Source organism: Cuculus canorus, chromosome 1 (assembly GCF_017976375.1).
Source record: "Cuculus canorus isolate bCucCan1 chromosome 1, bCucCan1.pri, whole genome shotgun sequence".
Classification (NCBI taxonomy): Eukaryota; Metazoa; Chordata; class Aves; order Cuculiformes; family Cuculidae; genus Cuculus; species Cuculus canorus.
The window spans coordinates 179,558,406-179,584,831 of record NC_071401.1 but is presented as its reverse complement, the minus strand read 5'-3'; the positions used below and the strand labels follow the sequence as shown (position 1 = coordinate 179,584,831).

The 26,426-nt window shown below is 38.2% G+C and overlaps 1 protein-coding gene across 1 annotated transcript in view; it reads left to right on the top strand.

Moving 5' to 3' along the window:
- The first annotated feature begins 3,133 nt into the window (after positions 1–3,133).
- IMMP2L (inner mitochondrial membrane peptidase subunit 2) overlaps positions 3,134–26,426 on the top strand; it is a 446,080-nt gene continuing 422,787 nt past the window's right edge. The window contains exons 1-3 of the mRNA XM_054088177.1: positions 3,134–4,998; positions 16,757–16,894; positions 23,855–23,958. Of these exons, the coding sequence (XP_053944152.1) occupies positions 16,760–16,894; positions 23,855–23,958 (239 nt within the window). The 5' untranslated portion in view covers positions 3,134–4,998; positions 16,757–16,759. The remainder of the gene's footprint in view (positions 4,999–16,756; positions 16,895–23,854; positions 23,959–26,426) is intronic.

Genomic DNA, 26,426 nt, shown 5'->3' with positions numbered 1-26,426 from the left:
AATTTTCTTGCATTTCAATTCTTCTCTTTTCTCCTGATGGAGAGGTCACCACAGTTTCATGCTCTGCTGCCCGCCTGACCAACTGGAAGCAAAATCTACTTTAATCTTGTTGTGTTTCAGTATGTATGAGGCACAACATAAAGAATATGAGTAACAGCACTGAGTAACAAAAACGTTTGTCCCAACATTTTTACACAGCAACTTCCATACAGTGTCACAATCATAGAATCACAGACTCACAGAATTATAGAACAGTTTGGGTTGGAAGGGACCTTAAAAATCATCTAGTTCCAACCCCCCTGCCATGGGCAGGGACACCAATCAACCCAACCAAGTTTTTTCCTTCTTTAAGTGAAGAGCACTGAACCACAAATAAGTGCGCAGGTACTGACACCAGCCATTAGCTGGGCTCCTGGGAACTCCAGCACAAGTAGGGTGGGATGTTTCTCCCTCCAGAGCAAGCACTAGGTAGCAACTCAGGAGAAACAGGCTCTTCTAAAATGTGATTTATCTGATTCCTTTCCAACAGCCATCTGTAAATGAGATTAATCCTAGAAGGGTTTCACATCACCTTCGTGACTTAGAGGAAATTAAACGAAATACTTCATATATAGATAGCAATGTTATATATATGTGTGTAGATAACTCCCACTGAATATAAACTTGCAGCAAAGAAGTTTCATTTGAGAAAAAAAAACCCACAAAAATGTGTGCACAATCCTTTATCACAAGCCGTTATTTGAGCCCAAAAGCTAGCAGGGGTTAAACACCTAGTCATGTAAAAAAACGGAAATGTATAATAATAAAATAATACTGCAGATGCCATGACCACTTTTTCCCCTGATATAAGAGCAGGTTTAAAGTCGTACGGTCCTCGACTGTGCCACACCATTCACTGCTGCCTCTGGGCCATAGTTTAGTTCCTTCAAGCCTCAGCTGGATGTTATGAAGTATTCATCTGCAATATCCATTTAAGCGATCAGGCTTCCTGATCTTGTGACTCCAGTGCCCATGCCATTTTGTCACAGCACCTTTTCTGTGCTCTCAGGCTGTTGGATCCAGCCCAAATATTTTTCTCTAACACACTACTCTTCAGAACAAACAGTACACTCAACACCACTCAAATGTTTCCTTTACCACAGCAAGATAAAACGGGCCTTAAATACAGATAGCTGTATTTGCAAGTGTATGGTACTTGATTTTAACGAAAAGCAGGTCTCCGTTATCTCCCATAGATTTTCCATGCTCTTAAAATGCAAAACGAAATTAAGCTAGGGGAAGCTGAATGAAATGTGGTTCTAGTATAAAGCTTGCCATAGTCTGCTAAGAGTCTTTTAAATGGATACTGTGGTACAAAAGTTTTATGGATTGCCAAGAACCCTTTACTGGTACACTCAGCTGAAAAGCAATTGCAGAGGTGGGTGAAAAGGGCATGCTTTTTCTTTATTTCATTCACTGATGCATCAAAGCATGGAAGCAGCAAAACATTTTCAGTAGCTATTTGTTAGAGTTGAAAGCAAAATAAACCGTTCTCTACTTCTAGGCAGCAATGCACCTGCAGTAGGAACACTTACCAAAAAAAAAAAGAAAAAAAAGGAAGAAAAATAAAACAGTGTGAACATCGGTAATGCATCATTTGCAACTGACAGTTTTGTATTAGCTCTGGTAAACATAATTTTATCTACAAATAAATTAAGAATGGGTATTTCCTGCTAGTTGTTTAGCAACTGCATACTTTCAAAATGAAGAAAACTGCTGATAAGTCATCATCTGATCTTGAGAGGTTTATAGTGAAAGTCTTTAATGGCATAAGAGTATCAGCTGAAGAGTTTCAGTGGCAAATATTTCACATCATCAGCTTTGAATGCTTGGAAACATCAAGGCACATTTCCATAAGGTGCTTCTCTAATGTCACAATTTGAAGTCTAATATTGTGCTTTGTAAAAATATTTCTGAGCATTTTGCAAAGATTTTCCAGTTAAAATATTTACTTTATGAATGGTGAAAATAAAGATGGTGGATACCGGCAGCTAAATACTATACCTATTCCTGCATAATATACTGAAAAGATTATTGCATAATCATACAGTGCACACAACTCAAATGTGTTAAAGAAATAATGTATTAAACAAAGGTTAATTGACAACAAAGTTAGTAAAGATTATCTGATTGTAAGGTAATGCTTATTTAAAAACATGCCGAGAGAAAACAAAAAATGAAATAGGGTAACAATCCCTCATTTACACTAGATAACAAGTATATTTACATCACATTGTTATTTTAGCAAAGAAAATCACACTGAAGCTAATTCTGTTTTTTGTGATAATGTTTTAAGCAATAAAAAGCTGTAGGCATTGCAGAAAGGTTCAGATTTATCAAGTGGCTGCACGTGTATTTGGAACAAGACATTTTATAGAATGTATATACATAATGCAAAAGCCTTGTACTAAAAAATGGTCTTACAATGTGTCTTCCAATTCAGTTCATTAATAAGTACTCTACAGTATTGTCTTCATAGATAGTTCATTCCAATCCCAACAATTGTGGAAAGGATATTTTACCTCTGTAAAAAGACATGTTCAGTCTACAGACAACACTGCATTTATACTTCCATGGCTGAATTTCAAAGTTAGGATTATTTCAATTAGAAACAATTTTATATTTGAACACAAAAATAACACTTTAATAACAAATTACAAATAACGGCAGAGAGTCAGGCAAAGGCATCACCTGACGTTGTTTCTGACAGAGGCCAGACTAGTAGAAGTATCTCCCAGCAAGGGAATCCTTGAGCCAAAGGTAGGTTCTATGCGCCCATTGACTCTTGAAGGCTGCAAGGTACACAAATTATCTGGAAAATCCTCCTGCTTCAGACTATACTGCCATTGGCACTTGTGTCCTGGCTTTATCTGGGATAGATTAATCTTCTTCCAAGTAGCTGGTAAACTATGACAGTTCATGGCAGCTGACGAAAACAACCAAACATGCTTACTGTGAAATCACAACCCTAATGTACAACCATTTGCACTAGACAGGAAAAAATCAACCTTCATTGATGAGCACTGCATTGGAAGTATAATGCAGGCAGTTCTGATGTGCAGATGTGGTTGTCATCAGTCCAGATGAAATCTGGAGTGGACTAGGAAACTCTTTGATCTAAACAAAACCCCTGTGTATTACTGGGTAGGTTACAATATTGGCAACACTCACAACTGATTTATACTACAATATTTACACTGATGACCCATCCCTGGGGGTGTTCAAGGCCAGGTTGGATGAGGCTTTGAGCTATCTAACCTAAGAGAAGGTGTCCCTGACCCATGGCAGGGGGGTCAGAACTGGATGATCTTTAAGGTCCCTTCCAAGCCAAATTATTCCTTAATTCTGTGATTCTATGGTTAAATGAAAACTCCAATATCACACATTATTATTATTCAAACCAGTTTATTTTTAGCCAAGATAGCCACAATAGCAGCATCCTTGACTATCTGGATCTCCACTGTCACCTAAGGTAATCACGGCTGCTGCAATCAAACGGCCTCACATTTTCTCGGACTCTTACACAAACAGTAAATACAGATGCTTAGTAAAGACCAGGCTAAGAACACTGCTTCTATAGCAGGCCCAGTCTGCTGTGTGTCAGACACAAAATCAAGCCCCAGACAACACCGGAATGCACTGAGCACATCAGAATGATGTGTTCTGTGCAGCCCCTGGCAGTCAAGCATCCCTCGCAAAGCACTCTGCCACAGGGTCACGGCCCAGCCACTGACACAGGAAGTAGTTACTACTACAAAAAATGAAATATTTCTTATTTAAGCTGAAGTAGAATTAAGTTTCACCTAAGTAAAAGTGTTCTTTAGAAGTTAGACCGAATGTTCCTCTGATGGCCAAAAGGCGAACTGTGTCTTGTGGTGCATCAAAACAAGCGTGGCCAGCAGGGCGAGAGAGGTGATTCTGCCCCTCTATTCCTCTCTTGTGAGACCCTAGCTGGAGTCCTGTGTCCAGTTCTGGAATCCTCAACATAAGGAGGATATGGAACTGTTGGAACAGGTCTAGAAGAGGGCTACAAAGATGATCAGAGGGCTGGAGCACCTCCCATACGAGGGCAGGCTGAGAGAGTTGGGGTTATTCAACCTTCCAGTATCTGAACAGGCTACAAGGAAGCTGAGAAGGAAGCGTTTACAAAGACTTGTAGCAGTAGGACCAGGCACAATAGGTATTAACTGGAGAGAGGCAGATTTAGGCTAGTCATAAACAGGAATGGCAGTTCCTGGAGAGCAATTTCTTCATGATGGGAGTGGTGAGGCACCGGCACAGGTTGCCCAAGGAGGCTGTGGCTGCCTCATCCCTGGAGGTGTTCAAGGCCAGGTTGGATGGGGCCTTGTGCAGCCTGATCTAATGGGATTTGTCCCTGCCCATGGCATGGGTGTTAGAACTAGATGATCTTTAAGGGCCCTTCCAAGCCAAACAATTCTATAATTCTATGACAGCATGTTTTCTTTTTCTTCAGACACTGACCATCCTCTGAAGCTGGTAACGCCTTGTGTGCAGTGTGATCTGTAATGAACAGATGCTCTGCAATCACCTGTTTGCAGTCTCTCTCCACCTCAAAGGCAAGATCAGGCAGAGCTGGAGTCAGCTCTAAATTTGACTGTTCCAAAGTTCATAATCGTATTAAAATTAATCCTTGAAAATATTAGAATATGCACAAGACTTCTGGGAAAATTCCTCCACAGGCATGTAAGTGAGAAACATATTGTGCCCCAGCTTGTCTGGCTGCACACGATGGATGGCGACCGCCCGCAGCTGCCCAGGCCGGATGAAGGATGCCGCTTTCTACACCTCCAAGACGAGCCTTGTAGACGTTTATTCGCGGCACTTTCGATGCCCCCCGCGCTGCCCCGAGCGGCGCCGCCACCTCCCCACGTGACCGCGCGGCTCGCGCTGCCGGCCCGCCCCACGGCCTCCCTCCCGTGCAGCTGAAAGGAGGAAAGGGTGAGCAGGGCAGGAGCGGCGGGCGGGCGGAGCGACGGAAGCCGGGCGGGCTCAAAGCGCGGAGTAGTCGGGAAGGGGAGCGACGAAGCGGCGGGAGGGGAGGGAGAGCGCCAGGAAGGGGGGCGAAGCCTCGGGGTGGAGGCGGGAGTGGGAACGGGCGTGAGGTAGAGGCAGTTGCGGGGGGGGGAGGTGGTGCTCGGAGCAGGCGACGCATGCAGCACAGCAGGCCCGAGCTCGTGCTGGACGCTCCGCCCCGCCCCTCGCGTTCCGGGGAGGTGCCTGTGGGCGGGGCGGGGCGAAAGGGGAGGGGCGTGACGAGAAAGAGGCGTGGCGTGGCGTGGAGCGGAAGGGGCGGGGCTTGGTCTGCCCCGCCCCCAGCCGTGGAGGGCTGTGGGTGGTGTTGAGGGTGGAGGAGTATTTTCTCTTGTCCTTTTCTCTTTCAAGTGACTCATCTGTTAATTTCCTGTGGGAAGGGAGGTGGTAGGGCTAAGGGCATGAAGGGCTGTTTGTGTGTCCCTTTGGTGATGGTGGTTAACGGGAGAAACTCGGGCCGCGCTGCAGAGTGGAAAGAAGGGAGCGGAGGCTGCGAAGTGCCGCCGTGGTTGGTGTCCCTGACTCTCGTGCGTTTTGTCTGCAACTGGGACGTCTGCGAAGCACTGTGCTCGATTCTGGGCTAGATGCAGATTTTATTACTGCTTTATTAAATTACTGTTGGATCTTTTATTTGTCCTATGAAGAGTACGTTTGATGACAGTTCTCTTATTTTCCTTATTGAGCGGCTTTCCTGTTATCCTACATCCTGTGCATCTGAGATATAAATTATTGTTTTGGTCTATGATGATGTAGTTTGTCTTAAAGTGGCTGCTTTTTCATGTCTGGTACTTGTCCTTCAGTCTGTTCTTAGTTGAATGCTTTTTTGTACAAAGGCCACAGTGTTTGTAGCTGAAGAGATTGAGCCAGTTCTCAGAGATCATAGAATCACAAGGTTGGAAAAGACCTCTTAGATCATCGGGTCCAACCATTCCCATCTGTCATTAAACCATGTCCCTGAGCACCTTATCTACTTGTCTTTTAAATACCTCCAGGGATGGGGAATCAACCACTTCCCTGGGCAGCCTGTTTCAGTGCCCAATGACCCTTTCCGTGAAACAATTTTTCCTGATGTCCAGCCTGAACCTCCCCTGGTGCAGCTTGAGGCCATTCCCCCTTGTCCTGTCCTCTGTCACTTGGGAGAAGAGGCCAGCTCCCTCCTCGCTACAGTCTCCTTTCGGGTAGTTTTAGAAAGCAATAAGGTCTCCCCTCAGGCTCCTCTTCTCCAGGCTAAACAACCCCAGTTCCCTCAGCCGCTCCTTGTAGGACTTGTTCTCCAGCCCCCTCACCAGCTTCATTGCTCTTCTCTGGACATGCTCCAGAGCCTCAACATCCTTCTTGTGGTGAGGGGCCCAGAACTGAACACAGTATTCGAGGTGTGGTCTCACCAGTGCCGAGCACAGGGGCAGAATAACCTCCCTGGCCCTTCTGGCCACACCGTTTCTGATAGAAGCCAAGATGCCATTGGCCTTCTTGGCCACCTGGGCACACTGCTGGCTTATGTTCAGTCAGCTGTCAACCAACACCCCCAGCCTTCTCCTCTAGGCAGCTTTCTAGCTAGACTTCCCATAGTCTGTAGCACTGCATAGGGTTGTTATGCCCCAAGTGCAGGACCCGGCATTTGGCCTCGTTGAACCTCATGCCATTGGTCTCAGCCCATCGGTCCAGCCTGTTCAGATCCCTGAACAAAACCAGAGATGTTTCTGTGGTGTTCTTACCTTTTCTAAGGAAGGTTAATTTTTCAGGAAGTCAATGAAAAACTTAGATGGAAAAATTGCAGTAGAACATAAAGTAGACTGTAATCTCATAGTAATTTTTAAGTAGTCGCTATTCTATTGTGATTTTTTTTTTTCATATCGGATCACTGCTTTTACATTGAACTAGAATTAATTGAGTACATTGAGATACCAAAGAAGGAGATGGAGGAAAGCCACTTCATACCTCTCTGGATAATTTATTGTACCAGCACATTTTTTCTCTTAGTGTCCCCAAAAAGCGTACGTGCATACATAGTTGTTCATTATTCAGTTAGGAAGAAAATAGCAATTAATTGTCAACAGAACATGTTTGGAAGTCAAGACTTCTCAGGGATTTTCAGGTTAAAAAAAAATAATTTCTCTGAAAGACTTTGGAATTAGACTTGTTTTTTCCAATATACAGCTTTGTAACTGAATCCACATGCAATTTGTAATAAATGTGACAATTTTAACTTCTGTGGTTGGGAGATTTCTAGGAGTTGTACATGTTTTTCACTTCTAAAATTATACATTATTCTGCATAACTTTTATTTGGTTTCTGAAAGAAATTTGCTCCTGGAATTGATAGGGAATAGCTATATGCATTGTATAGTAGTGGGTGGTACACATCCTTGGGAATAATATGTGAATCATGCTGAACAATAATTTAAAGACTCATTTAAATAAGTTTCATGGTTACAGTTGGAATTTTGTGATGAGATCTTTATAAGTTGACCAGTATGCTACAGATCCTATTTCTGTAATACCCAGATGCTTATGCTTTGCTTTTACTTGAACAATACATTATCATTTTAAAACCGTGGCTTGATATTCCACATGATCTGTCATGCATATATTTCATGATTTAAAGAAACTTGTGGACCAGTTAAATGTAGCTGTACTTCTAAACAGAGGCCAAACCAGACATTTTTCTGTTAATTAAGGTAATGTTTTTGGATGTTTTTCATCCTCATTGAAATTTTGGCAAGGATAAACAAATCCTAGTTCTATGCATTAGAATTAGAATTATTTCTGTGAAAAGTAAATTTATTTTCACAACTGAAAATGAGTCCTTGACATTCTAGAGCCATGTTCAGTTGAGAAATGTATATTTTAGTGTTCATGTTGTATAAAATATAAAGACAGGACAAGCTAAAGCCCCAAAATTCCACTTAGCTAAACCCAGTAGCACTTAGTGCAGAATGAACATTTGTTGTTTTATAGAAGTTGTGATCTTTGTATGTTTTTCCACTCAAATGGTTTAGTGTTTAAAAATGAAAAACACATAGTTTAGTGTTTAAAAATCAAAAATATATTCTTCTCTTCATATATTAAGAGAAGGATATCAATAATAATTGCCTGGAAAGTACACTGCAGATCCTGAACTGCTGGAGAAACCAGATTCTGAGTGCTGTTCTCCCTATCAAATGAATTTAATACTTTTAACTAGTGTGATCCTAAACTATTATTTAGATGCGGGGGGGAATGGCACCTTGGTTAATTTGTCTTGCTTTGTGAAAAAGTTGCCAGTTCATGCCAGAAATTAGTTAATCTGCAAATACTAAAATAACGTTTTGCTTTTGTAATGTAGCTATGGATAGTTTTTCTGTCAGTTTTTCAATACAATTATTAAGTATGTATTCCTCAGAGTATTTGGGTTTAATTGTTTTGTTGATTCCGCAGACCTGAGAAATTTATATGGCAGCTGAACTTGTCACAAATCCCAGACTCAAAATCAATATGGTGGTGAATGGTTTATTAGAGTACACTAGGTACACCCTTAGGAAGTCCCACAGTGACCTCTAATGTTCAAGGATAAACCCCGACTTGCTAAAATAAAGGAAGTTATTTTTCGAAGGCACAATTTTGTGTTTTAACTTGTATAGTTAGTTTTTTAGTATGCAACAGGAATTAGATAGTAAGTAGTTGGTTCCTCAGGCCTTACTGCTAGGTTTCGTGGGAATGTTATCTTGGGGAGTCAGTTCCAATTTCCCCTGTTTTGAGCAAGTTTGCACAAAGCCTTCTTTACACTAGTCAAGGGAGAACTAGTTATGTTGTACAGTACACTGAAAATGGTGAATACTTTTCAAATATTAACTACATTCTCTCTTCTTTTTTTAAAAATTAATTATTCATGCCATAACAAATGTTATTGTCAGTTATTATTCTGTCCTTACATACTCAATGCATACTTGAAAGATTCGTAGCCAAGAGGCTTGTTTCTTGTATTTGATTTTCCCTTAGGCTAGAAGAACCTTCCCTGTTCTGTACTAAACTTGCATGGTTCTAATCCAAATGCAAAAACTTCTAGAAAAGTTTGTTTCTGACAATGTTCTGAGTTGAATGCTGTTCTTAGACTGCTTATTGAATATTATACAAATTCTTAATATAATATATTTTGGTTAAAAAAAAAATTACTTTCTTTTTGTTGCTTTTGCTTAAGTTTGGTTCTGAACAACCACAACTGACATGACAGTTTCATGGTATTTGAAGGAATCCAGAGAACTGATTAGATAAATGTGCAAATGAATAAAAAATCAAAGCTTATGCTGTTGTTTCCTGTAAATATACTTTACAAATTTAGTGAGTTTGAAAGCAACACATCATTTATGCAGTCTGCTCGAGACCAAAACATAACAGCAGCTGGTAGTTGTTTGCAAAGGGCGCTTCAAATCGATTTGTAAAATTAACTTACTTTGCATGCATTGAATCTTTAAGCTGAAAGGCAACACAGAATATTAACTTGTGAGAAGCTAAATGCTTGTTATGTTATTCACTTAAGTGTGTTCCCAAATGGATGTAATTTAGTACTTTCCTTTATGTAAGATATATGTGAATGATTGTTAGTTTCTTTGAAGATACAGGAAAAGGAATAAATATAATTATTGTGTCTTTTATGTTAGAACAACTGGTACTCTGCCAATTGCCTGTGGGATAGTACTTGAAGACTTTGCATTTCATCTAAAGTTCAACTGCTCTGAAAAGGTCTAATTTATAGCAATTACTGATCTTTTTCTGTACTGCAGTACCCGTAGAATAGTGATCATTGCTGTTCCTTTTCTTGGTTGCTTATATGTGTGAAACAAAATCTTGAATATCTTGTCAGAACTTAGGGGTGGCTGATTAGTCTTCATTCTGAACTAGTTGTTACTTTAATTGCTGAGAGTAACTTTCCTATACAGCTGCAATTTCTTCCAGTTTTGCTTTGTATCTGAAGAGTGAAATGTTTTGTTTGGAAATACAAGGTTGTCCATGAGGGTAAAATTTGTGTCCTTGAAACACAAAATTACTTGGCAAGAATAAGCAATGGGCTGAGCCTTTATGCATGGGATAGATCCTGGTGGTGGGATGTAGTAATATTAGATTAAAAGAATAATAATTTCCACATTAAACTGACTTTTTTCCCCAGTTGTGACACAGAAACCTGTAACATCAGGTTTCTGATGGTTGTGGTTTAAGCTTTTTTGTTTGTAAGCTGAAGGTTCATTGTGTTAATCAATTTTTGTCTCCTTCTGGGAACTGCTGTGTATGTTATAGTTCTGAGAAGATTATAAAACTGGATTTTTATTGTTGTTTTTTTTGTATTGTGGTGTGTTGGGAAAAAAATCTGCATGTTTCATTGTGATGGGAGCTGTTATGTGGGAGTTGCTTTAATTCAAGCTAAGGCATAAGAAAACGATAGATCGTGGAGCTGAAGCTAGCAAAATCTACTGCTTTAGATTTGGACCAAGCAAAACATCTAGATGTCAGGACAAAACTATTAACCTTGTAGAAACAGAATAGCAGAGCATTAGAGACCATACATGCATAGTTACTGAAAATGCTGATTACGTTAGGATTTGCTGCTTCAGTAATACAGTTAGAAACAGTCATGTCCATGATCTGTGACATTTCCAAACTTGTGAGAGAGTAGTATTCTTTAATGTGTGCCAAAGAGGTACAGGGAGATTAATGTGATGGAGGAATACAGTGAGGAAGACCTGTGCGTAGAGTATAAATACATCAATGGATTGGAGATTTCACCACTATGGTGAAATAATACAAGGACAGAGTTCTCTTTGTCAAAGGAAAAAATGAGAGCTCCTTCTGGAACTAGGCAATATTTTTAAATGAACACTTAAATGGGCTGGTCTATTTTGATTATTTTTAACTGAAAAATCATGTGGGCTAATCTATTACAATTCTCTGTGGCAGTCATCACCATCATATCTGTGTGCATCAACCTGTACTTGACTAAATTTATATGAATTCAGTTAGCCTGCTAAAAAGTCGGTGTACTTGTACCCTTACAAAAATTACTGTAATGTAAAAGTTATTGAAAGGGACAAGTGCAATGAGAAATTAGGGTCAGGCTGCGTGGCAGTAGTTTGTTCTGGCCTTGTATCAAGAAAGATTGTAGGAAAAACACATGTTAAGAAGTTCACACAATTTCTGAGCAGCATCCTGTTCATGACAGTTGTTAGACCAGCTATACCCTTGTCTTCAAATTGTACCAGTCGTAATTAAAACAAAAACTTTTGTGCTCGGTTTTATATTTTGTAGGATGCAACAGAATTGGGCTCACTCATGTTTTTTGGTATTTTCTGTTATGAGTTTTCCTTGTTTTCAAACCAGATGTGCCTGAGCTCTCGTGTGATGTCATTGATTTGTAGAAAAATACAAATTATGATTCGCAGAGAAGTTGGTTGTTTCTGTGACTTATGAAACTGTAAAGTACTAGTAAAGTTATTAATTTCTGAACTTGATCAAGCAGATCATTTCAAACTAACGTAGCAGTCTTGGCTGGGTAGATGTTTTGCATATAGGTTGTAATTCCCTCCTTCATGTTCTCTCATATGCCTTCTTGTAGAAGCACATCAGGGGCCATTTTATTTCCTTTGTGGATGAGTGGTAATGCCTTGTTTTTACAACTATTTTTTTGTATCATACTTCTGTGGGTAATTTTTAAGTACCTAGATTTGCAAATGTATTGTAACCTGGGGCTTTCTGAATGTTACTTGATGAGTTTCTGCAGGCTGTTTGATAAACAGTGTCTTCTAGTGTGCAGGCAAGTGTAAGAAAAAATAAACATCTCATACATAGAGAGCTATCTAAATAGCATCTCTGCTCCATATGTTGTAGTACCCACGAGAGGCTCATTATAATCCCTGGACCTTTTGTGCACCAAATACTTCAGTCCAGATAATGCTGTGCTCCATCTGCCTTAATCTCTGAGCTGCACAATGTGAAATTCTTAATGCTCTGACCTGCTATATGACAGCATTTTTAGACTTGGATTTTTCTTGTCCACGTTGACATTTCAAACAAGTTTTCAAGGTTGTTACTTTGAAGTTTGTCAGTTCTACTGAATTATTCTGTGTTGGTTTTTTTTTGTTTTTTGTTTTCCTAAACCAAAGATAATTTATATGTACTGATAAATGTATGCATCCCTAAATTATTTTTAGTATGTTTTTTATCTGTTTGATTTTGTTGTGCCATCTTTTAAGTGTTGTGATTTGTTGATTTTATTCAAGGTGTCACTGACTGGGCAGAGATCCAGAAAATATTTTTTTTCAGTGAAGAATCCTTTGCTTGCTCCACTAACATACATTTAAACCTGCTGTATATTTAACTGTCAGCATAAACCAGTCACGGCAATGGATTTCAGAATTTTACTCTGGAAATGTGATGGTCTTAAAATCTACATATATTTCAGAAATCTTGAAGTTTCATGTAACGGAGTTCTACTCAGTATCATGAAACATTGATACTTTGCAGAGATGGTATTTTTAGAAAGCACTTGAAATAACTGTTACTTACTGATTTATTACTTGGATGATTCTACATTTTTTTAAGGCATATATACAATTAGGAACTTTTATATTTCTTTATGTATTAGGAAATAGTGTTATGTTTTTCAAATTTGTTAGTGTATCTTTATATGCCTATGAAATAATTAGCTTCTTATCCTTTTTGTTGGCTCCTTTTTGTTGACTGTTAATGTCTAACACTTATTCAGATTCTGTATAATTAAATTTAAAGCTGTTGGAAAGTTGACTATTCATTGGTGTTATTCTTCAAGAAAACTAGTAAACTGTTACTTAAAGGAGCATTAGAAGTAACTTAGTAACCTCAGATTCTAAAAATAAGGTAGATTAGAGAATTGGAACCACTTAATTTCCAGCTTGCTAAAATGTGTAATTCACTTTTAAACATCAAAATTTTCATGTATAAATGATGGGCACACATGACATTTATGTATTTTTTTAAAGAACCCATTCCTTAAGTTGATATAGCAAATATAAATATAAAATATATAAAATATAAGTGCAAATTATAATATTTCTATATTATAAATGTATTTTTCTATAATATAGAGAAAAATGTATCAAATTGAAGTATTAGAAAGTTACGGCAATATTTCTATTTCCTTCAGTGGTTTTCACAGATTTTCTCAAACTGAATGTTTTCTAACTAGTCAATTAGAGCACATTTGAGTTACAAAATATAAGGTCTAACAGCAGAATATTATCTCCAGGAGTGATGGCTATCTAATGGTTTCTTTATTTTTGAGCAAATACTTCAACTGGAAAATATATTGGTTTTTGAAAAACATGTAAGGGTCTTTGTTGTGTCTACCCTTTACTACCTTAAAGTTTTTCTTGTGACTACAGTAAATGCTTATCATTACCTTTTTCCCTTCCTTGCTCCTGGAACCACCAAAGTATTAGAAAAGAAAACACTGCACATTTTAATTTAACAGTGTTTATCAGTTAAGGATTATTCATTCTGGTGTATAATTACTGCTAGGGGATAATGCTGCAAATTGGCTTTCTGCTCCCTACTTTCAAACTCATCCCCTGTGGCAATGCAAGAGAATTTGAATCTCCTCTTACTGAAAGAGTGATGGGTAACCTTCCGTATCCTGGTAGCTGGATGATGGAATTATTGTGTCAACAGTTGCATGGCATCTCTGCACGTGCGTATACTTATCCAGTGGCAAATGCTTGTCTGTAGTTTTTGAAGGGGAAAGCTTATGAAATAGACCTGGCAAAGATGTGCAGGCTGTTCAATAAGATACTGACATGTAATAAGTTCTTGCTCTTGTGTTAATGGAAGAAATTCGGAAACTTTCAGAATGTAGTGTGTGACTGGAAATGAAGGATTCATCTTGGTGTGGATGGAAGATAAAACTGGTCATTTGATCAGTTGCTTAGTGGAGGGAGGAAGGGAAGGAAGATAAATAAATAACTAAATTTAGGACAAGTAGAAAAGTCCTTAAGCACAACAACTGTTGTTGGCTTTGGTGGCTTTGCAGATAGATTTCTTGTAGGTGTTTTCCCCCTCGTCTTTATTCATACTATGCCTTGTGATAATGTATGTGTCCAAATCCACAAAAGTAGGACCTGAGCTCCCAGCTTTGTCCACAGCTGCTTAATTCTGCCAGTGTTGCCTTGGGCAAGTGATGTACAGAGATGTAGCATTTTGTCTTAACTATTTTAACTTGGCTGCTAGATTCTGTGTTACTATTAATTAGCTTGTAGTTGCAGGAGCATATGGTTGGTCTCCTGTGGATTGTATGATCAATTACTTTTCTTCAGATACTAGATTTTTCTGTAGATGCCAACATGGGGCTTTTGCAAGATGTTTATAACAAGTTTTGTCAATGGATTTAGTAGAAAGGATGAGTGAAACATCCTGCTTCATTATTAATGAAAAATAGGTTTGACTATGAGGAATTAAAAAGGTCAGTAAATTTATCTTATTTCTTATTTTTTTTTTTAATCCTAAATTAGTAATATTATGGTACATCTGTCAAGCAATGTCTTTCAGCTCAAAGACTGGCTGAAGAGAGCATAGTAGGTATGTTTGTGTGCAAGATCTCAAAATTGTATACTGGTGTTGGAGTGGAAGAGGGCTGAGACACACCAGACATCATAGCAGAGGAGTAGCATTCCATCCAGAAGACTTGAGAGGCGAAGTTCAGAATCAGCAGGTTGAAAGAAGGGGTTTAAGATGTATGAAATGGTATGGTTTGTTAAACAGTAGACAAAACCCTGACTTTTAGACATTCTAGTTTTATGTGGAATAATTCTAAAGGTAAACCTGTGCTGCCTAAGGCTATAGATTCTTTTGGTGGATTGATTCCAATAATGAGTTCTTAAATGGTAAGCTGAAAGTAAAGCATTTTAACATCTGTCTTGAATTGATGAGGTTTTTGTTCTGTTTTGCAACCCATTTCAAATTCTTTGTGAAAGCTGTTGATACAAATTGAATATATTTTCATGAAATGTGCAGAAAGAAAATATCATGAATTACAGGCATTATTCTACTTAAACTTGTGTTATGAGCAAGAGTTATAGATGGCAAAGTATTTCCACCTATGTCCACTTCTTTAAAAAAAGAGATCTAAAATCTTGTGAAGGTGAATGTCAGAAGTAATCGTAAAGATGTTCCTGTCTTTTAGAAGACAAATCTTGTTATTGCGAAGCTTTTAGTATCTATGGAGAGTTTTAATGAAGACTATGCTGATAGTTTACTTTGTAGAACGGGGTCTTCTCTCTTAAGTCTAATGGTTTATAGATTTAAGAAGCCATATCTGTGACAGAAATACTGCTTTCACTAATATTTCATCAGAGTGATTTAAATTTGTATTTTGCATACAAATTGGTAATCACTTCCTTATTTCTGAAAATGTAACAATGAAAAAATGATTATATTGTGAAATTCTAAATATTCTCTTTGTAAAAGGGCTAAATTAAACTGTATATATTAATGTTTTCCATGATTTTGCTTGAAAAACAATACTATATTCTTAAATATGGACACACTAAACACTCCAAAGTTCAGGGCACAGCCTGTTTCACCCTTCTATTACTGTTTGTTGGAGTTTGGATGTGATAGAGGGCTCATGGACTCCACAAACCGGTCTTGTGCAGGATCTACCAGGGATTCATTAGGTGGAAACAACAGTTTAAGTTGGATTTGCCAACAGGCGAGGGACAACATTTCTTAGAAAGGAAGTGCAATTACTAAAAATAGGTCTGTACCTTTGCAGCAGTACCTGGATATTCAGCTTGCTTTTCAGAGGTTAAATGAATAGATGGGACATAGCATAATAAAAGGTGAGTTGGGGTGGAATAGTGTCATTACTTAGCTGCCCGTTTTGCCAATACACTTTTAACTTTGTGATGTAGTAGTGAACAAGGAGTCATTGTGTTGCTGTGTATCTCTGTGATATAAGTGACAAATTTTACATGTTTGCAGTTACCGCCAAGTGTGGAAATCATGCATTTGTGTATTTTTATGTGTGAAACTACTTAAGAAAGTAAGCAGATACTCAGGTTTTCCTTACCTAATACGGTCTGTCTTTGGGGGTTGCAAATTAACTATTACTAGGGTATGGAGAGAAAATGATTTATAGAATTTATAGAATTTTGGTTATAAACTCCAACTGAATGCTCTGTAATCGGTTAGTTAAGTCTAGGTTCAGTCTAGTTGATGCTGTCTTTGTTGGCTTGTGAGATTTTTTAGGGTTTTTTTTTTCCCCTTCTGTTTGTTTTTGTTTTTTTTTTTTCCAAGAAAGACATAATTAGATTTTGTCTGGTCATATCATTTTGCTTCTTGCCTAGCTGAACTGTTATCTTTGAGTCATTTTTATCAAGTACTTCTGCCAGAAAAGGATCACAGTAAATGGTCAGATTAGCTAAAGGGTAAATGCTAAGTATCAAACTCTGTTCTGTAGAGCAGACTTTGAAATTCTGATGAAGATTTCTTTTCTTTTTTTATTTTCATGTGCACGTTGATGTTTTCCATTGGATATTGGGAGACCTCAGGACATAATAGAATTAATTTTCTTAACTCTGCTTTGTTGGATACCTACAGTCTTGTTGTTACCTAATTTGTTTTATAACAACTTTTTTTTTTTTTTCCATTTGCTTCATATTTTTCAGATTATGGCACAGGCTCACAGTTTGGGGAAGAAATACATTAAAGCCTTTTTTAAAGGTTTCTTTGTTGCTGTCCCAGTAACAGTGACTTTCCTGGATAGAGTTGCCTGCATAGCCAGAGTGGAAGGAGCATCAATGCAGGTATTGTTGGAAATATATTTTATCTGTCAGGAAATTAAAAAGTGGCTGTCCAATGGTAATAGCAAGGTGGAAAAAATTCTTCTTCTCAGTTGGAATTAGATGACCACATTGTAGTATGGAATAGTTTAATTTCAACTTCGTTAAACAAGTACCTTTATGGTGTGAAAACAAAAACTTTTGAGAACCCCACTTCCCAAAATCCTGTCTCAATAAAGGAAAATATATAGTTAAGTAGTGGTAAAGAGATAAATATATTAAATCTTCCTTGTCATTAGAAATAAAGATTTCTTTTTTGAGCGCTACCTTTTGTCTCTTGGGGTTAAATTGATGACTCACAAAGAGATTTAATTGTTTTCTAGTAGTTGTATTGTAGTAACTGTAAGGCAAAACTGGCTTACAATTGCAGAGTGGGAAATTTACACTCCAAGGAGGAGTGAGACACTGGGAAAAGCAGTTTGATTCTCTTTCTACTATCTTCACACAGGAGACATTCAAATACATAACACGACATCTAGATGAGTACAAAATCAGTCAGATTAATATGACTCCCCCATTTTCCTTCTTCTCATTTTTTGCCTTTATCAGAATTTGGAGCCACATGCAGCATTCAAGATAGTTTTATGTTGTTGTTTGTTTATCTCTCTTCCTTCCTCTCCCTTCCCCCCTTTCTCTTTCTCTTTCTCTTTCTCTTTCTCTTTCTCTTTCTCTTTCTCTTTCTCTTTCTCTTTCTCTTTCTCTTTCTCTTTCTCTTTCTCTTTCTCCTTCTCCTTCTCTTTCTCCTTCTCTTTCTCTTTCGCTTTCTCTTTCGCTTTCTCTTTCGCTTTCTCTTTCGCTTTCTCTCTTTCTCTTTCTCTTTCTCTTTCTCTTTCTCTTTCTCTTTCTCTTTCTCTTTCTCTTTCTCTTTCTCTTTCTCTTTCTCTTTCTCTTTCTCTTTCTCTTTCTCTTTCTCTTTCTCTCTCTCTCACTTTTCTCTCACTTTTCTCTCTCTTTCTCTCTCTTTCTCTCTCTTTCTCTCTCTTTCTCCCTCTTTCTCCTTCCTTCCTTCCTTCCTTCCTTCCTTCCTTCCTTCCTTCCTTCCTTCCTTCCTTCCTTCCTTCCTTCCTTCCCTCCCTCCCTCCCTCCCTATGGATGTTCTTCAGACTACAGAAAAAAAGACTTCTTGGTGCTTTTACTAACATACTAATTTCCTTTCCCAGATTTATTAGGCACCTAACTAAGTCTGACAGGGACATAATTGTAAGAAATATATCCTTGTCTTACAAAGTAGCTTGAAGGAGTACTGGTCATCACTTTGTAATTTCAGCTGTTTGGTTGTCTGAAGAGTGGTCTATGTTGAATATTACCTGAAAGCTATGTGTGCGAGAGAGAGTGAAGTTCAGTCAGCATGTAGTCTTACATCCATCAGTCGCATGCTTACAATGATATCTTATTGTCTCAGATTGAAAATATCATGGTATTATTCCCAATAATTTGGTTGTAATAGACTTCTAAGCCATCTAGCTGGTTTTGTGTACTCATCATTGGGGCTGCTGCTGAGCCTGAAATTTAAAGTTTGGACAAGAAGCAAGGAATAAATCTCTGTGTCATGCTCATTGTCCTGCAATCACTTTCTTTCTGTCTCAGTCTCTCCCCCCTTTCTGTTTTTGTTTTGGACTAGCCTTACTGCTGCTTCACAGTCACTGATAATGTTAATAATTTTTGACACTCTGTAAAGCATTCTGAATAAAGCTTCTAATGAAAATACAATTTTTTTTATTTATTCAAAGTTGATTAAGACAGACTTCATACATTTCATTGTCTCAAGCTGATTTTCTACAGTGCCTTCAGCCACTTGTCGTAATTGTTCCACTTGTGCTGATTTCAGTGCATATGAGTATTAACTCTAACCTGTAGGGAATAACAGTGAGCTATTGCAGTTCATAATTTATAACTTTTAACATTTTTTTAATTGTTTCATTATCTTCTTTTTTATTTTCAAAAGTACTGTTTTCTTAATCCACTCATGAGGTGCTTTCAGTTGCTTGTGATCTTGCAGGTTGATGTGCTCATCTAGCATTTTGTTAATAGAGGGCTTCAAGTGAGTTGTAATCTGTTTGCAGCATTGAATGTGACGCAAATAACTGGGAATATGATTTTTTAATTGGCTGTTGTGAATTTTTTTGTGATGCTTCTTGTTTGTTCTCATATGAACATCTTGATATTCATTTGTTGGTTTGTTTTTTTTTTCTATTAAGTTTCTTTGCTTGTCTGGTATTAAGAACTCTTCATACATAATGATGTGGAGAAAAGAACCCCCCGTGGATATAGGAATTTGCGAATTCATTAAATCAAATGGCCTATTTTCAAGTGAGATGAAAGATGACAGTGTACGTGCAACTTTATATGCAAATTCTGTTGCAAACAGTTCAATACCAAGGATTATAGCAAGTAGTTTGACTAGTGATCTCTGATGAAGCACACTTGTTTCAGCAGCAAACATTATTGAGTGTTCTCTTCCATTATGCATAATAGCAGTTGTAATTATTCTGTGGCAGTTTCTCCTAACTTTATTATTAGGATTACTGTACCTAAGCCCATGAGCTCCTGTGAATATTCTTTCTGTTCCCCAAGCTGTAAGCAAATAAGTTGTGACCTTCTGTTATTCACTAGCAGCATAACAACTATCAAGTTAATCATTATTTATAGTAAAAGGGCATGCTTTTACCCTCCTACTTACAGAACTTCATGTCCTGTGAGGCTTCATCATATGGCTGGGGATCTCAATTTGCATGCTTTTAGCATTAGATTAGTTAGTAATTGGAAAGAGTGAATATTTCCTGACTTCTGTAACACAGTTCTAAATTAAGACCCGTGTGTTTCATTTGCAGCAGGCTATTATGCTGAGAATTTGAGCAAACAAGTTATAATGCTTCAAGACAGAGGAAGAAAGAAGCCACTGTATTATTTTGTTTATTACAGAAGAGTCATTGTGAGTTTGTTTGTGACTACTTTTTCAGAAGCTGTCTTTTTGTATTGCTAGACCTGAGGTTTTACTACTAGCAAAAATGTCACGGGGAATACATTGTTTCTGAACACATTAAGTCTTAAGACTTCTACATTAAGTCCTTTCTATAATTTTTGTCTTTTTTGTTATTGAATCATAATTTATGAAAAAGACTTGGTGGATTAATTGGCTGTCAAACTCTGGCAATACAAAAAATCTCTCTTCCTCCCCTGTGTCAGCTGTGGAGGAACTGTCCCAGAAGATCCAGCAACAAAAAGACGGTAGGTCTTACTTACCCAAACAGACCAGTATTGGAGCTATTGGGTGTAAGTATTCCTCTGCTCAAGAGAGAGGATATAAATGGTAGAGATTATGGAGCACCCTGTGGTTTACCTTGCACGACCACAGAGAGGACATGAGGAAGTGGGATGGGAAACCTACCTCGACCCTAAAGGCATGGGTATGTGAGTTGCAAGGAAATAAAATCACAAATAAGGATGGGGATTCTTCCAGGAAAATTACTGCTCCAGTCTCCAGAAGGCAGTTCTTCAGACAGGGTAGAAAGGCTGATGTTAACAGGTCGTATGGAAGGGACTTCTGATTTGTATTTACAAGAACTGAGTAGCAAATAGTATGACCAGGACTAGATGGGCCCTGCCTGCAGCCAGGTGGAGGAAAGGAACAACCAAATTTATTGGACTTTGTGGATTCAATGTCCTGGTATATCAGACCTCCAGGAGTATAAGGCTTTAGTAGATACCAGGGCACAGTGTACCCTAATGCCATCAAGTTATATTAGGTCAGAGCCCATTTGTATTCTGGAGTGACGGAGTCATCCCAGTAACTAACTATTGGAGGCCGAAGTGAGCCTAGTTGGGAGTAAATGGCAAAAGCACCCCATTGTGACTGTCCCAGAGGCTCTGTGCGTCCTCAGGATGGGGTATTTCAAGGACCAAAAAGGGTACTGGTAGACTTTCAGTATAGTTACCTTGGAGACAGAAGAAATGAAACAGCTGTCCACCTTGCCCAGTCTCTTGGAGGACCTTTGTGTTGTAGGGTTGCTGAGGGTCAAAGAACAACGGATGACAGTCGCCACTGCACCAGTTCACCAACTGCAACTCCCTTGTTCCTATCCATGAACTGATTCGTTGACTGGAGAGCCAAGGAGTGATCAGCAAGACTCGCTTGCCCTTTAACAGTCCGATATGACCAGTGTGAAAGTCTAATGGAGTGGAGACTAAGAATAGGCTGTTGTGGCCTGCGTGAAGTTATGCTGCCACTAAGTGCTGCTGTGCTAGATATGCTAGAATTTCAATATTAACTCTAGTCAAAGACAGTCAAATGGTATTACCCAACTGATACTGCTAACATGTTTGTCTGTTCCTTTAGTAGCAGAGTGCAGGGTGACAGTTCGCTTTCACTTGAGGGACCTGAAGGCCTGGAGTCAACTGCCCCAGGGATGGAAACACAGCCTTAACATTTGTCATGGATTGATCCTGACTGCACTTGAGCAGGTGTTCTGGAGTTTCACCCTATAATACATTGATGACATCATTGTATGGGGCAGTACAGCAGCAGAAGATTATGAGCAAGGGGAGAAAACAGTCCAAACTCTTTTGAAAATGGGTTTTGCCATAAAACAGAGTAAGTCAAGGGACCTGCACAGGAGATTGAGCTTTTAGGAATAAAATGACAATATGGGGAATGGATGTGATCAACAAAATAGCCACTATGTCTCCACTGACTAGTAAAAAGGAAACACAAACTTTCTGTGTGGGGTTTTGGTGTGGTGAGTTTTGGAGAATGTGTACTCCAAATTACAGCCTGATTGTAAGCCCACTGTATCAGTTGTCCTGGAAGAAGAATGATTTTCAGTGGGGCCCTGAGCAAGGACATGACTTTGAACAAGTTAAATAAGAAATAGTTCATACAATAGCTCTTAAGGCAGTCTGGGCAGGAGGACATGTTAAAAAGGTACTCTACACAGCAGATGGAGAGAATGACCCTATCTGGAGCCAGAAAGCACCAGGGGAGGCTTGAGGTCAACTAAGGTTTTGGGTTTGGAGATACAGAGGATGGGAGGCCCACTATACTCCCGCTGAAAAAGAGATACTGGCAGCATCTGAAGGGGTTCAAGCTGTTTCAGAAGTGGTTGGTACTGAAACACAGGTCTTCTTAGCACCCCAGCAGCCGGTGCACTTGGTGAGTGAAATATGGATCAGTCCAATCCGTACCTCAAGGTGGTTTGATTTCAAGTGAGAATAGCCAATAATTTGAACTGTATGATGTTAATTGCTACATAAGCCTGTTACTGTATGTTGTCACTGCTACAGTAGCTATATGCCATATCAGTAGTATTATAGTTAGAATCACTCAGGTTAACAAAGAATGAACTTTGATGTAATTGAACAAAGTGCAGTGGTAATGGAACCAGAATTTGCTTCAGCAGCTGGTGCCCAGTAATTTCCTTGAGATTGAAATCTTCAACCTGCAGACCATGAGCACCGGCCACACCAGCTGTGAGGTCCAGATACAGCATGCAACAATCAAAGACCACACACAACATCTCTCCTGCCCTGAAAGACATATGGAGCCCAAATTCATGAACTCAATGGGCATTTTAGAGGGATGGCCCATAGACTAATGGAATGATATCTGTGTATGTATATCAAAAGACAGGAAAAGTGGTGAAGATTAATTGGAAGGTATTGGAAAGTGTAGGACTTGGGCCAAAACCAGGAGAGGAAACAGAGTTTCACTGAATTAAAAAAAAAATGAAATTTAACACTGCAGTTACTTGTGTTGAGAACAGTTGATTTCAGTCCTGTACCTGGACTGGTGTGCTCATCATAGGTACAATGAAACTGGGGAGGAGAATCTCAGAAGTGAATGATTGGTGGTACATGTGGAGGGCCAAGCTATACCATAAAGTGAACAATAAAAACCTCTTCTACAAAAAAATCAAATTTTAGCAAATATTACAGCTATCATACCAATAAATGAAGGTCTGTCTAGTCTCAGTACTCTGCTTTATTAAATATGTCACCTAACTGTACAGTCTAAATTAGAGGTCATCTGCTGGCCGGCTGGAAGATACTATAATTGTATTTGCAGAGTCTGAAAAAGCTTATTGAGAAAAAAGCTATCAAAAGACTTCAGTCTAGATTATTCTTACATAGTTTCTGTCTAATAAGAGGAGTATTCGTATTGAAATAACCCCTGCAAAAACCAATTAAGACAGTACTGTGATGGGCTACTTCCTTCCTCTGTCATTTCTGATGGGTTAGCTCAGAGCCAGCATTAACCAGGTACCCTGGGTTTGTACTACATCACACAAAATAATTATGTGTGGTTCCATGTGCCTCCTAATACTCTGTCCTAATTAATTACTTTTTTTTTTCTAGTGCTGAGATTAGTTAACTCTCATTTTACTGTATGGTTCTGAATGAGTTCATGCTTTGTATCCTGTTATGTAAGGCCTGCAGTTACTGGCAATTTCACTATATGCTGTAATTGTAGGGTTTGTTTTTTACCTTTGCAAAAAGTGCATTGTTACAAGTATGTATTTCATGTTTAGTGTGCTATGCTTGTATAAGCAATAAGATACCTGCAGAAAGTTTGTTTTTTTCTGGGAATTAATGTTCTTGGTTCTGCTTTGTTCACAAGTTGAATGATAATGCAGTAAAGGCAATCACCTCTTTTCATCAGGCTCATCATAAGTGTGTATTCTGTGTAATTAAAATTGCGTGCAGTAGTGCACTGAAAGATGTGAACTACAGGTTGCCATAAATTAATGACATTTAACATAGCATTTTAAAGAAATATGTTTCCTAGAATACAACAGATTCTTGGTCTTCTTATAGTAAGTGAGTATATTTTTGCTGATTTTAATGGATTTCACCTGTTGATTGAATGAGACTTAGGTGGACGATTAATAGATGAAATGTAGATATAATGCTGGGTTTTTTCCCTCTCAGCCTTCTTTGAATCCTGGAGGAAGGCAAGCATCTGATGTAGTGCTTTTAAACCACTGGAGTATTCGAAATTATGATGTACAACGTGGGGACATTGTGTCATTGGTGTAAGTAACTTTGCATGCATTTCAATATATGCTTATGCAACTGTTGAACCATAAGTATTTAATCTAGAATACTTTTAAGTATATATATGAACAAGGAATATGCAATTTTTAATAATGCATCATTGTTATTCCTGTAATCAGATTTGAAACTCAGATGTTCAAAAAACATATTACCAAGTTTTTACTTGAAAGGAATGCAATGTGAGATATTATGTGGTATGGCATATATTTGTAAAAAAAAACTGCTAAGAAAAAAGACCTGTGAGAGAAAATAAGAGAAAACATTATATGGCTCAATGGAGTACACTTCTTCATTTGTTTGACAGTGTACTCATATTTGTGAGAAAAGTACTGTTTCTTTACGAATTAATACTAACTTTCTGGAGAAATATGGCTACCGAACAAAATTTTAAATAAGATCACAAGAATTCAACCATCTCCATAAAGGACAAATGTATAAGAAAAAAAAACCCAAAAAACCAGTTTTACAGTCGTAAGGGGGAGGTCTATGTTTCAAGCCAAAAGGTGGCAGTGTTTCGCTGCTGAAAATATCCAAGACCAAGAAAGGACAGAAACTCCATTACAGCCGCAATGTAATATAGAAATGGAATGTCAAAGTGTGCGTAACTGACACAATGATTTAACATATACTCATACTACATGCTTGGATAGTTTAAGCTTAAGGTTTTAGTTTTCTAAGTGAAATGCAGAATATGTAGACTATAACAGAACTGTCTTTGGAAGCTGTATTATCTGGCTTCCTTTTTTTCGTACATCTCTTCTAATTGTCCCATTTTTTTGCCTGTCTCTTCACTGATAATTTGTATGACAATTTTCACTGCCAGCTCTTAAAGCAAACTCTCTCATGTAGTCTTATTTTGTTAAAAAAAAAACCCTTTATATTTACTTTATGTCCCTTCTTATTGTCTGGCATATAAAATTTTCTTTAAATGGTGTAGCTCCAATTATAAATTTATTAATGTTTGCAACACCTAATATTGCAGAAGGACTCCAATTTCAGGTTACTTAATGACTTCTTGTAAAATCTGATTCTGCCTGCGTATGCATCTCTCTGCCCAAGTCATGCTCTGGCGATTGTTTAAAACACTGAATGTAACTGATTAGCAAGTAATAGACCGAACAGAAGATGAGCATGTTGTTTAATCAGAAAACAGAATGGTTTCATTCTTATTGTACTTCTTGAAGGTTTATTGCACCATCTGAGCCATCTGCATCGATTGCTTTCACTTTGTTGTATGTTTGGGCATAATAGCTAATATCTTAGATACTGTGGTGTTTTTCTGTGTTTTGAAAAAAAAAATCCTGTTATTGGTGGAGTTTAGGTATATCCACATGGAAGGGGTCACGTTGCACTTATGCATTGAACTGAGGTTTTTCTTAATCTTTGGAGAAGTACACTGAATTTTGAGACTAGAGAATTAAAAAAGCACTTTGAGAACAATACAAAGGAAGTTTAAACAATAAAAGTATTCTATTGAATAGTTTTGATATGAAAATATTGAAGAATGTTTTATATATTAGTAACAACTTTTGAATTGTTGAGTAGTTCACAATATGGGTTTTTTAGAAGCAGCTTTGACCTACTAGCTTATTGCAATATAAATATTGTAAAGATTAAAAGGATATAGTATTTGGATATGATTTTGTACCCATGTGAGTTGTTTGAGGCAAAACCTTTGGTACAGGAGGCTTTTATTTTGTAAAAGGGTTAATATTTTTATTCTTTTCATTTAGATACTTTACCTATGATTTCTGTAAATCACTAGTGAATAGATATCCTATATATTTGCATGAATTTTACACGATGGTCCTCAGAGAGGATTTGACTGATTCAGGCAAGGCATGAGCAGGGAAGGCCCGTCTCTCATCAGCTGCTGCTTTTTCTGTTCCTGTCATAAATTCAGACAAGAAAGTGTTTGCGCAACTGAAATAGGCAGATGGATATGTAAACCTTCTTTCATATCCTGCTTGGCTGCTTAACATTTATCCACTGTCTCCTCTTTGCCAAGTCATAGAAGAAAATAGCTGTGAGGTTGTGTGAGGGTGGTATTTTGCAGAACAATAGCTGACGTCAGATACTAAGTCATGGCAGCTCGACTGGGCTTTCCAAGCTCTTTACTTTTTTCATACTATCAGAAGTACTGTGTCGTTCTGGAAGAGTACTGTTTCTATCACAAATCTTAAAAGGGGTTGTTGAGAACCCAACTGGTGAATTCCATTGTAAGTAGATGTCCAACAGCCAAACCCTGGAGCAAAGAAGGAGTCTTGGTGGCCATGGATACCCAAAGAGAGTATCAATCAGCCTGTAATTATGCTTGTGATACTGGCTGCAGATCCAGAAGTTTTTCCTCTATCATGCAATCTAGTTCAAGCTGAAATACAGATTTCTGTTATTTGATGTCTTTGATTACAAGCGAGTGCCCTGTCTCCAGGCATTTGGTAGAGTT